This window comes from Telopea speciosissima, chromosome 11, assembly GCF_018873765.1.
Source record: "Telopea speciosissima isolate NSW1024214 ecotype Mountain lineage chromosome 11, Tspe_v1, whole genome shotgun sequence".
NCBI classification, from domain to species: Eukaryota; Viridiplantae; Streptophyta; class Magnoliopsida; order Proteales; family Proteaceae; genus Telopea; species Telopea speciosissima.
This window is the reverse complement of record NC_057926.1, coordinates 39,701,310-39,714,455: the sequence shown is the minus strand read 5'-3', so window position 1 is coordinate 39,714,455 and position 13,146 is coordinate 39,701,310. Positions and strand designations below refer to the sequence as shown.

Here is a 13,146-nt window from a genome sequence, read left to right as displayed (position 1 = left end):
TGTTCCTTCTCTCCTTGCAAACCTTGATACAATCCTTGAAGATTCCCTACAAAACTGTTATTCATGAATGTCACCAAAAGCTGAGAGTTAAACAAAACATAGAGGCACATCATCTAATACCCGTTTTGAGATCATAACTGTGTCTTGGAGAATGATACATGATTCCTCATATGAAAATATTCAATAATAAAAAAGAGAAAAAAACATCATCATGATATTGGGGGAGAAACTTGATTAGGACCTATGGATGAGGTGGTGGGTCCTATATATGTGACTAAAAATGAAAAAAATTAAGGGAGAGAAGATGCTACATGGGCACGTGGAGTATGTTGCCCCTGTGCCAAGACACATGGGCGCATGAAATAGCCGTCACACCTCCGGGAAGTTTCACCACATCCTTAGGCAATGACTGGCACATGTGCAGTCATTTCGTGTGCCTTTGTGTCAGACTCCGATAATGTTTTTTTTCCAAAAAATTAAATAAAAATGTAAAAAAATAAAAAAAATAAAAGCATGACGAGAGAAAATGGTGACATTTAAGAGTGTTATTTCCGCGGTGACAAGGTCTGGAAGTTTTTAGCCGACGGAAAGGCCAAAAGGAAAACGAAATATAATAGAAGAAAAATCGGTGGATTTCTCCCTCAACACTACTCGTGACTTGTGAGTAGCAGTAGCCGCCCTTCGTCATCAAGAAGAAGGAAACAAAATGAATTTGAAGTTTCCAACTCTCCATTCAACAAGGAATTCGAAGCCGAAGCTCCTCTATTCCTGCAAATCCCCTTCTCCATCTGAATTCTCAATTCTTCTTCGTTTCTTCAAACCAAACGATTGTGAGTTCTTTCTTCTTACTCAAACAATATCTTCTTCCCTTGATCTGAATTGACGAACTTTGACTTGGTTCTGCTTTATTCATTATTTTCCTTCCCCTTTCTTGTCTTCTGCATTGTTTCTGTTACTCTCAAATTACCGTTGCTTCGGTCCGTTTTAGTTTTTCCCCTTTCCTTATTTAGAACAGGGTACTGAGTTTCTGCTCTTGTATTTTCGTTTCTCGCAGGAGTGAGATGTATTAGTGTACTAGATTGGCTGTGATTCTAAATCAAGAAAAAAATGAGGCGAACACCGACGGATTTCCGACGGCCTGTGAGGAGGAGATTTTCGAAGGCATTCTGGTTGACATTATTTGGTTTGGCCATTCTGCTTTTCATTGTGATTTTTAGCCAGGACAAGCAACCAGGATCCAAAGCCGCATTGGCTTAGGTAAAATTAACTCCATTACTCTGTTAGTCATCTAGAGTTGCTTTCATTGCTGTATGAAACTTTGGTTCATGTCGATTTTTAGTTTAATTATGAAGCATCTGTGTCTTCCTTTGGTATTTTAGCTGAAAGATCCGGGAAGTATCGTGAAATATTAGTCCTTGTAGTGACATTAGGTCAGCTGTAGTTGATTTTTTAATGGTCACAAGTGTTTATAACGAATTCTTTCTCTGGAAAAAATCCTGGATAATACTGGATTGGTGAGATTGTTTTTTCATAGAAGCAAACATAATATTTGTTCATCTTAAATCTCTAGTACACATGACCAGAAAGACCTTCCAACAGAATCATTACGAACTACATGCACTTTACTCACTAACTAGACACTAGTTTATTCTGTCAGGCTAGAGGTGACCCTACCCAATACAACGGTGGACCATCAGATTTACATAGATAGGAGATGGGCAGCTTTGTGTCAGATTCAACCACTGTTGATATCAAAACTCTGAGCAAGTTTTAGACCTCTCTCTATGGTGACAGCTTCCGCTTCCAAGGGGCCTGGAGCTTCAATGATCCTGTTCCTAGTGCAATAAAATTATTGTCTGTCTCTGTTAATGCAACCTGCACCACAAGTATCATTTTTTTTTAATGAGTAGTGTGTGATTAGAGGATTAGAAGAAGACGAAGAAGAAGAAGGGTCAAGGGCAGAACAATCCAAGATCCTTACAAGTATCTTTATATTGATAATATGATGTGTCACCCTTCTATTTGAACCACCCCATTTCCGTAGGGGACCACTTGCTTGTTCTTGCTTATATTCATATGTAGCTGTTACCCATCAAACCTACTGGCTCCAGCCAAAGTGCTTATTTGAATTCATTCTTGCAATTGCCTCTTTATGTCATTTACTGTACTTATCAAGTTTATTTTCTGATGTTCAAAAGCAGCCTTATATCTTTGTTTGCAGATTTTTTTTATTACAACGCCAGCCTTGGCATTCACTTCATTATTCTCTTTTTTTTCTTCCTCCCAGTTCATTGAGGTACCATAAAGAATAGCCTTTGGTATCTCTGATGAAAGCACCAATATTACTTCCCTGCCTAGCATACCTCACTTTGTCACAATTGAACCTCACATGTGCTTACACTTCTTCGACTGTTGAAGACACAATACTGTACTTTTGAATCCTCCTCAAACCTTTGACTCAACTCTACTCTTGTTGGCATCATATAATGAATGCATTTCCATGGGAAAAGAACCACTCTTGGAGGTGGTGGAATGTTCTAGATACATGGTCCAGAGAAAAACCTTAAGGACATGACCTGACTTGACCATTTGGTGTCATTGTTAGATACTGTGCGATTGTATTTTTTTCAGTGAGTCCATCAGTTCTATTCAACTTACACATTAGAGAATCTTTTTTTTCAATTCCTCCTGAAAGTTTAATGCTTAGAATTTGCTCTCCGATATTGCTGTCAAAGATTCTAAAAATTAACTCCTTTTTCCACAATTCTGGGTTTCAGACTAAAATATTAGGTCAGAAGCCATACTCACACTGACACCAGCAGGTTTAGGAGATGGTGGGCAATTATTACACATTGTCTGAGGCTTCTCTAGATGGATACTCTCAGGACAGCTCAGCTAGGCTAATGAAGTCTAAGTTGCTTCCTACAAGCACCTGTCATTTTTTTTTTTTGGATAAGTAAATGCCACCAATAATGCAGGCATGATATTATTCCATATCTCCTTTTCTATAAATAGAAAATCCAGAGAAACAAACTACATGACCATTAATGAGGCAGGAACATCTGGGTTGAGCAAAATGTCTGACATTGGTTCCCCACTGTATAGTTAGTTGAGTCTGACTCAGGGATACTATTACCCTGGTATGGGTCAACATGCCCAAACTAATGCTGTTATGCGATTCAGTCCCTGTTCCAAATAAAAAAAATCCAATATCAGTGATAGTTCACACCCGAAGTCTCAAATAAAAAAATCCAATATCAGTGGTAGTTCGCACCCGCATCACTGTGCGCACTATTGCGGGCATGCCCGCATACGATGGTCCCTCCCCCCGTCCCAATGTTGGACTCCCCAACCTATGCATATGATTTGTTGCTCTCTAGTGGGGTTTTGTTGCATAACAGCATTAGTTTGGGCATGCCCGCATACGATGGTCCCTCCCCCCTTCTAATGTTGGACTCCCCAACCTATGCATATGATTTGTTGCTTCCCAACCTATGCAATTCAGTCCCTGTTCTTCTTCCTTCACACTCGAAGGAAGAAGAAGAAGAAGAAGCAGCCCTGAAATTAGGGCTTAGTTTGGGAGCTGTAGATTAGGTTTGCATTTTAGTATTTTCCATGCTAAGTTTTTATTTCAGCTTATTTGTAAACTTAAATTGGACCGGTTCAATCCATGATTCAATTTAAGTGATTTGATTAAGTCTTTTTTTTTTTTTTGGTAGAGATTATAAGTCTTTTATTTTAAGTTGTCAGGGACAATTAGGTCTTTTTATTTTATGGTTTAAGTTGTTTTATTAGGTCCCCAACCCTCCACGATTTAGTGAGGGAGTGTTTTGCTTAGACTAGGATTTTGGCCATTGGCCTTTTATTATAAATATTAAATTTCGTGGGAGGCTCCCCCACAATTGATTAATTAAAAAAAAAACAGAACTTGTGTTGCCGCCATTGTTGCTGCTGCTACTCCTTGAGAGTGTTGCATCCTTGTGGTTCTACCAAGGTGGAAAGGGTAGGTGGATCTCCTACGACTCCTTGCATCGAGATGATCGGGAGGATCTCCATTGAAGGTGGTTCTATCCTTCTCCATTGCTCAAGCTTGCTGCCAGAGGAGTCTGCTGTAAGATTGACATTCAAATTCTGTTTCTAACCCTCTAATCCCTCCCCCAATCGATTCCCCTTTTTATTTTGTTTGAATCCCATCAAAACCCTAGATCTCCATTAAACCCTAACTCATCTATAACCTGTCCAGCCCAATTCCCTCCATCAATCTCATCCAAACTTCATCCACAGCAGCCGTACTCCCTCCCCTACACTCGACAGTAACCCCTGCCCCATCCTTACATTAAACCCTAGAATCCCCCTCACCTCCATTAAAACCTAAAACAACCCAAAACCTGCCCAGACCTAACCAGCCCTTAAAAACCCCCCATATTTGGATCAAACATCCCTCTCCCTATTTGGGAAACTTGACCTAAACCCTAGACCAAACCCTCGACTATAATCCCTAAAACTCATCACTTTCTCTTTTCCCAAAACCTGAAACCCTAACCCTAAATTTATTAATTTTAATTTTTCTATTTAAACATCACCAAACCTATACCATTAGCTTCCCCTAGAGCTGCCTAGTTTATCATCTATCACACTCACCTATTATTCTAACGTAAACCCTAGAAATTGACCTAAACTTCAATTCTGCCCTATTGCAACTGCAGAACCAGCAGCCCCTTGGTTCCTTTATCATTAGATCCTGGATATTTGGCCTCTAGTAGGTCCTATGCCTATCTAGAGCTACATTAGGTAGGGCCTGGGATTGTTTTTTGGGGGAGGGGGAGGGGAAGGGGGGAGAGGGGATGTCAACAAAGCAGGTCAACCAGTCAAGAAACGAGCATCTGAAATTAGAAAGTAGGTTCAGAAATTAGTAAGCAGTGTGTCATAGACAAACCAAACCAGCATCAAAAAGGGGGGGGGGGTCGTGAATGTTGATTCAGTCCTCCAAATATCAGCCACAACTGATGGTTGGATGTGCAAATCTTGGAACTCGAAAATTCTGGGTGAAAAACCAGTTCTTGTGAACCACAGGGTCTGTTTTGGACTTCTCCAGTCAGGCTATATCGCAGCAACGGCAGGGTACTACTTCTGAGAATTCCAGCAGCAACAAATAGCCTTCAAATGGAACTTAGATGTGCAGACAACTCTCTGACCAGGTAATCAGAACTGGGTATCGATTGGAGGGAAGAGAAGAGAATAGATAGGATAGGTGGATCGAGCTTCTCACTCTCTCCTAGGCATCTCACCTACATAGGGCTCTCACCTTGGTATCTCCCAGTCTTTGCGCAAAGCAAACTTTAACTTCATTCATAAATTGTGGGGAGGACCCAAGAGGTCCATTACATATATAATTGCCAATATCAGAAAGGGAAGCAACTAAAGATTGGAAGTTCCTTACAAGGCAAAATTGGGACTTGTCCACCGAGTACCTTAACTTTCTAATTCATAGACTTAATTTAGAAAGTAAATTAGAGACACGATACTAAGCTAGCTGTCCCCCACGATTTGGTTTTGAGTGACCAGTAACACCCAGTCACATGGGCTGGCGCAAAGGGCCATGACTCTAACCCATTATTTAAGAACATGGGCTTGACCTCTTAAGTTCCTGCGGATGTATTTTTGGCCCAGGAACTTGTCTACATCAGTTCCCCCCTGGCTTAGAAGCATTCAACTCCAACGAATAAAGGAAGTACGTATACCATTTGTAAAGATCTGGGTTAAGACGTCTGAAATCATTAGCATGGACCTACGTACAGTTAAGCTCGGGTCGTCCCTTCCATTTGACAAGAAAGAGTAGTAGCCTTTGCCACCCCACATCATAGTAAACTTGTTGTCGAGGACATCTTCTATCTCTTCTTTGACTGGAGAGGCAAATTGAGGAAGCCTTTAAGTGTGCTTAGTGTCACCGTCGTTGGAATGATGACCCACATATAGAGTAAGGCCAGCCATGTTAAAAACGTTGCTAATCTTCATATCTGGTGGCTACTGTAGCATGTAAGCATTAGGGCCAATGCGTTTCAGCACTTTAAACGGTCCAATTTTGTGAGGGTGCAATTTGGGATTGGTACCCGGAGGAAGTCGTACCGAAGCTATACGAACCATAACCCAATCTCCCGGCTGAAACTCAACGAAATGACGATGTCGGTCAGCAGCTACCTTGTATCCATCATTACTAATGACAATGTGGTGACTAACATCAGTGTGAACCTGTGTGATGTGTCTAAGAAACTCATCCACTTCAACACTTACCCATACTTGAGGGAGTAATGGTACCAAGTCTATGGGTCTGTGTGGCTGAAGACCTAGCACGATCTCAAAAGGTGTGCGACCGGTGGTGCGGTTGACGGAATTGTTATATGCGACCTTGGCAATGTCAAGAATCGAGGGCCATGTCTTCCCATGATCACAAACAAGACAACATAGAAGATTGCGGAGGCTTCGAGTTATTACCTCAGTTTGATCATCTGCCTGAGGGTGGAATGTAGAAGAAAATTGCAGCTTTGTGTTAGTCTTCATCCATAGGGTCTTCCAAAAATAACTCATAAATTTCACATCACGATCAGACACACTGGATTCCGCAGTCCATATAGTCGTACCACCTCTTTGAAGAATAATTTGACTATATGGCTGGCATCGAATGTCTTTTAACATGGTGTCCACCACCACAAAAATAGAGTCAGGCCGCTCTCGTGTCGGTGATAAGCCGAGGACAAAGTCCATGCTAATATGTAACCACGGTGCATGTGGTATGGGTAGAGGTGAGTATAAACCCGCGTTTTGCTTCCTCTTATGGCAAGTTGGCATGTGCGGCATCGCTGTATAACATGCTGAACATCTCTCTGTATGCGTGGCCAATAGTACAAATCAACCACTTGTGACAAGATGTCCTTGCCAAAGTGTCCACCTATGCCACCTCCATGTAGCTCACGAACAAAGTGCTGCCTCAAAGATGTGTTAGGAATGCACAGACGTGTCCCTAGGAAAAGAAAACCATCATGTATTGAGTACTTTGCATTGGTACCTCCTTGCTGTAAATTTCGTAAAAGTTAGAAAAATCAGCATTAGATAGATACTCATCTTTAATGTGATCAAGGCTGGTGCTATGGTCAGTGAAAGCATTTAACGCAAGCACTTTCCGACTCAATGCATCTGCTACTAGGTTCTCCTTTCCCACTTTGTACTTCAAGTCAAAATGAACTTCTGGAGGTAAGCGATCCATCTGGCGTGTCGATTTCTTATAGACCTCTAGGAGTGCAAATAATTAAGAGCTTCATGGTCTGAATAGAGTATAAATTCCTTGCCAATATGGTAGTGCCTCCAATGCTTTAGAATCTGAATCATGACGTACAACTCTAAGTCGTAAATGAAGTATCACTTCTTAGATTCATTCAACTTCTCACTATAAAAGGCAATTGGTGCCTCACTTGCATCAAAACTCCTATCCCAACATGGGATGCTTCAGTGGCCACTTTGAAGACATGATCAAAGTCGGGTAAATGAAGCTCTAGAGCTTCTGTCATCTTCTGTTTGAGCAATGCAAAGGCCTTTGTGGCAGCCGGTATCCATTGGAATTTGCCTCTACTCTACTTCATGCATTCGGTAATAGGTGCCATAGTAGCTAAAATTCCGAATGAAACATTGATAGAATGATGCTAGGCCGCGGAAGCTCCTGACCCCAATCAAAGTTTTGGGAACAGTCCAATTTACCACACTCTTGATCTTCTTAGGGTCAGCCTCCACACCTCGAGACGACACAATAAAGACAAGAAAAAACACCTTAGGTAACATGAACATTTTTTCAGGTTGACGTAGAGTTTTTCAGCACACAACACTCTCATTACACGCTTCAGATGGTCTAGGTATTCATCTTGCTCTTTTTCGTATATAAGGATGTTGACGAAGACTTGAAGTAAACCACAAGAAATTTACCGATAAATGGTCGGAACACTTGTGTCATGACTTGCATAAAAGTGCTTGGAGCATTGGTAAGACCAAAGGGCAAAACTTTCCACTCGTACAGTGCGTCCATGGTCTTGAACGCAGTCTTCCATTCATCTCCAGGGTGGATCCGTATTTGTTGATATCCATTCTTCAGATCAATTTTGGAAAAGATGGTAGAACTGGGCAGCATGTCTAACATAGCGTCAAGTCTAGGAATTGGAAACCTATACTTGACGGTGATTTTGTTGATGGCTCTGGAGTTGATGCACATGCACCATGTGCCATCTTTCTTTGGAGTAAGGAGTGCTGGTACAACACATGGGCTCATGCTCTCCATGATAAATTCCTTACGTAGCAAGTTGTCCTCTTGTCGCTTGAGCTCGGCATGCTCAGTAGGGCTGAGAAGATTAGTGGGCAGGTTAGGCAAGACTGATCCTGGCACTAGATCGATGGCATGCTGTATGTCTCTCATCGGTGGTAACTCGTCAGGCAAGTCATCTGGGACTATGTCTGCAAAATCAAAGAGTAACTCCCTTATAGGTTTGGGAAAGTTAGTTTCAATTACAGACAACTTTTTAGTACATAGTGCTAATATTAAACCCATTTCTTCGCTGGCTGCTAAGAATTCTCGATGTGGTAAGGCTAGTAGCTTTTGCTCCGCATGCTGCCCCTTGCTTGTACTTGCACCTTCTTGCAGTGTCTTACCATGTGACCTTCTTTTGAAGACTGCTTCTTGAGTACAGATTTCAGAATCTAGTGTCATTTGGCTTGGGCAGCTCTAAGCTTCAACTTCATCACTAGTATGTTGAGTGGATTCAACACTAAAGGGTGACCTTGATAGTCACAGAAACACTGATTCTTGGTGCCTCCCACCAACACATTGTTATCGTACGTCCAAGGCTGTCCAAGTAGAACATCAGTCAACACCATAGGTATGACGTCACTCCATGCGTCTTCCTCATAACCTGAAATCTTCAAAGGCACAGGACACTATTGGTTAACTTCTGAAGTGTCATTGTCGGGGAGTGATACCTTGTATGGTTAAGGGTGTGCTTCCAGCTTCAGTTTCCCTTCAATAACGAAGGCTTGTGACACCACATTAATGCAACTGCCGCAGTCTACTATTCCTTGTGCGGTTGGCAGTTCACTAGTCATCCAGCTGTAAAGTATACAATGGCATCACCAATCTTCACTTTTTGCTTCAGCGACCAGAATTCGATTAACGATGTTAACCTTATTATTATTGTCATCATTATCATCATCTAGAGTAGCATCGTAATCCTCTCCCTCAGGGGCAGCATTTAATAGCCCAATTATCATCTACTTGGGGTTCATAAACTTGCATCTCAGGGTTAGATTCAATGGCTGCAATAACAGAGTTGGTTTTGCGATGTTGCGGACAGAATTTTGCAGTGTCCAAACCCATTGCAATCATACCATTTCGTAGCAACTCCATTAGACATACAAGTCTTACCCTTATCTGCTGTAACTTGTGGAGCTTGGGTAGGGAAACCACTTGGGTGCTTGTTGTGAGGTTTTTTCTAGCATCTCCGGAATGTGGGTTGAAGCGTTGAGTGGATACTTTAAGCAAATCTTCAGCATCCATCGCCTTCTCAAAACAATCATTCAAACTAAAGATGGTGGTCACCCCCATCTCGTCACGTATATTTGTTCGTAACACCAATCGAAAGCGAGAAAGTAGCTGGTCATCATATTCATCCAAACCCATACACGAGAGTATATCCATGTACTCTTCAGCTAACAAGGACCCTTGATGAAGTGTATTAAGCTGGTCATGAAGTCTTCGTCGAAAGCTTTGAGGTAAGTACATGTCCTTCAACACATCCTTCATTTCTTTTCCTCCCATGTAGTTGGCTCTTGTCGGCAACGATGTAACTTGTCTTCATGGTTACTCCACCTGTCCCTTGCTGTTCCCACTAACTTGGTGCGGGCCAACTTCAGTTTCCACTCTTGCTAAAGGTTTAATCAATCAAAATATTCATTGAGTGCACACAACCAATCATGGAACTACTGTGGGTCATGCATCCCAAGGGGTGGGGAAGGTCTATTACCCTTTCTCTCCCTCTATAAGGTAGGGGTAGGAAGTTGCATTACCCTGAGGGTAAACAGTAACGTGGTTAACGGTTTAATAATGTTCTTCTAACCTTCTGGATGGAGATTTTCAAGAGGCTTTGGGTTATAAGCTTAAAACTTTTGGATAGATTAGATGGGCTAGGCATTGACATATAACTAACTATATCTGTCGTTATTGTATGTATGTGCCAAAAGTACCTATCCATCCCTATCTCAACAGGTAAATGGGGAGAGTAAGGCTCTCTTACCCGTTTAATTAAATGGTATAGAATCCTTACATTTTCCTTCCCTATTAACTTAAAACAGTATAATAATCTCATCCTTACCCTTCAAATGAGAGTTGGATAAGGTGGGTAACGGGTACTGGTTGACAACCCTATATCTGAACCTTATTTTTCTTCTATCACCTTTTTCTTCTTTGCTGGTTTTTCCTATTGTCACCAGAGACTCTGTTTGATGTATAATTGGAAATCCCTAGCATGCATTTCCAGTTTCCCAGTGCCTCTTTACTCGTGGCTCAGTCCTAGTGCCCCGAGTTTTAGACTCTTGGCTGTCCTATATCACACATGCACCATAAAGGTGGCTGAAGAGACCAATCAAGGTAAAGAGGATTGTTTTGTCATACCTTCACTTGGTGAGAATGAGAAGTTATATTTGCAAAAGTTTGTTACAACAAGCTTCTATTGGATGCTCTAGTGTATTTGACTGGTGACCATTTCTAGAATCATTTAACAACTTCCCCCTCCCCTTGCCTTTTTTCTTTCAGTTCCATTGATTCTCTGGTTTTTTTTTGTGGGCCAATTTTTATTTTTTTTTCCTTTGGGGGAGGGTGGGGGGTGTTCAGGACTCGTTTCATGTTGGCCTTTAGAGATCATGATCAAATGGCTTACCAATGTGTATGATATCTTGTCGAGGTTAGAAAAGTGTGGCGTAGTGATGCACTGCATAGTGGACTGCTAGTAATTATTTTTGTTGGAAGGAACTACCATTGAGGATGCCTGTTACTGGACCAAATGAGCAAATAAATATTACTATCAAACACTCAATTTATCTTGGGTAATACCATCAAAACGGTTGAAAGTGATCTATGTAAGAACCTTAGGAGGAAAAATATAAAAAAGTGTTCCAGTAGAAACAAAACAATTGATTCTGTGAAAATAGTGATGACTTTACAATATTAGGGATCATGGTCCCAGGTAGGTGAGAGCTTAAACTGTAGATTTGAACATTACCCTCTTTTTTGAGAGCCAGTGTCCTGGAAAAGGATTGTGTGATTTCTCGTACTGTGTAAGTAACACACTAATAATTCTTCTCTTTCCAGATAATGTTTCTTATCATCTTTATGGGGTAAAAGCTGCAATATTTGTGGGGTAGAAGGCTGTCTTTAAGATATGACATTTTGAGGTCCTTAATTACTGGAATACCGTTGACCTGATACTTGGTGGAAATCCGAATTACAAAGTCGAATCTCTAATTTGAGGAAGAGGTGTTTTTCCCTTGTATGTGGCACTCCAAGGGTTTTGGCAATAGAATTGATTCTCTACAGGAGGGGAAGTTAGGTGTAGCTGTGGAATATTCCACAGGGTGGAGGGTCCATAATCCTTGCCACTTTCTGCAAGTAGGAAAATCATTCCTTTATGTCTTAGATTTTCAGTAGTTTCATAATCAAGCGTGGGGATGGATGGTTCAGATGAGTTTCCTGAGTATTTTCCTCCTGTACAAGCCAAATATCAGCAACAATTGATCTTCATTTGAAACCCTTCAATTTTTCCTCTGCACTTTACAATATTGAGTAGGCTTTAAGTCACTAGCATTTCCCTCCATAGTTGATTACATCATTAATTGTACAGGATCTCTCTAGTATGGCAGGGAGAAATCGCATGCCTCGCCATCCCATGAATGATGGTTTCCGAGGCTTTCGTGATGGTCCCAGACCAGTTTTGAGCCGGGGTCCAGGGGCCCTGCCTCTTCACCCTGCAGCTTTGGAAGAGGAGCTTGAAATCCAACATGAAGAGATGTGGAGAATTATTGCTGAGAATAGGCATTTGGCTGATGGCCATTTGATTCTGCTAAGGGAGCTAGCTGCTGCAAGGAATGAAATCCATAGGTTGAGTCAGGTGATGCCCAAACTCCGAGCTGACAAGGAGGCACAGGCACGAGAGCTGATTGAGAGAGGACTAAAGCTAGAAGCTGAGCTTCGTGCTACTGAGCCTCTGAGGGTAGAAGTTTTGCAGTTAAGAGCTGAAGCTCAGAAATTGAATGCTTTAAGACAGGATTTCTCTGTCCAGATTCAAAGTCTCACACAGGACCTGAACCGATTGCAAGCTGAGAATAAGCAATTACATGTCATGAAGGCAGACATTGATGGTTTGCGTCAGGAGCTTGTGAGAACCAGGTATGAAGCTGATCGATGATTGGTTTTTCCACTGTTTAACCCTTTTTTTTTTCTACATTTCCTTTACGTGAATCTTTTGCTTTCCACATTGAAGTGTCTAGCATTTCCTAAAACCAGTCTGGCAAAGAAGATGAGACTACTTGCCTAAATTTCATAATAGATAACTTGAAATTGAGTAATGTGGGCTATGTCTTCAGAACGGCTTTTGAGTTTGAGAAGAAAGCAAATGCTGAGCAGATGGAACAGAAGCAAGGAATGGAGAATAATCTGGTCTCAATGGCTCGTGAAGTTGAGAAGCTGCGAGCAGAGCACCTGGCAGTGGAGAAGAGAGCACGAGGCCTTGGTAAGTCAACTTTAATTTCTTGTTCTGGAGCTCAATATTCTGTTGAAATTTGTTAGGGTGGTGAGATCTTGGAAGTGGGGGTGTTGAAGGTTTTTCTTTTCTTTCCTCCATTGTAGGTGGTGGGGCCTACGGATTGTTGGGGGCTACGGATTGTTGAAAGAAAGCCTTGAATTCAGATATCCTACTGGCACTGTTGGTGATGGCCATGGTGGAGCATGGGGATCTTATGATAAGTGTGGCCCTGCTCGACGTTGAGCCTTCCCTAGATTTAATACTCCTGTTTATTGGATTTGCAGTGGTGGATTTAGATTTGGTTAGCTTTTAGTTTGGT

At 41.6% G+C, this 13,146-nt stretch overlaps 1 protein-coding gene and 1 long non-coding RNA gene across 2 annotated transcripts in view; both read left to right on the top strand.

The window, feature by feature from the left end:
• LOC122645848 (protein FLX-like 3) overlaps positions 1-12,886 on the top strand; it is a 56,654-nt gene extending 43,768 nt beyond the window's left edge. Inside the window, exons 2-3 of the mRNA XM_043839243.1 lie at positions 11,928-12,472; positions 12,670-12,886. Of these exons, the coding sequence (XP_043695178.1) occupies positions 11,940-12,472; positions 12,670-12,871 (735 nt within the window). The 5' untranslated portion in view covers positions 11,928-11,939 and the 3' untranslated portion in view covers positions 12,872-12,886. The remainder of the gene's footprint in view (positions 1-11,927; positions 12,473-12,669) is intronic.
• LOC122645851 lies at positions 991-6,602 on the top strand. The gene is made up of 2 exons (XR_006330527.1): positions 991-1,257; positions 6,565-6,602. It is a non-coding gene; the product is annotated as an uncharacterized LOC122645851 (long non-coding RNA).
• Positions 12,887-13,146: the final 260 nt, after the last annotated feature.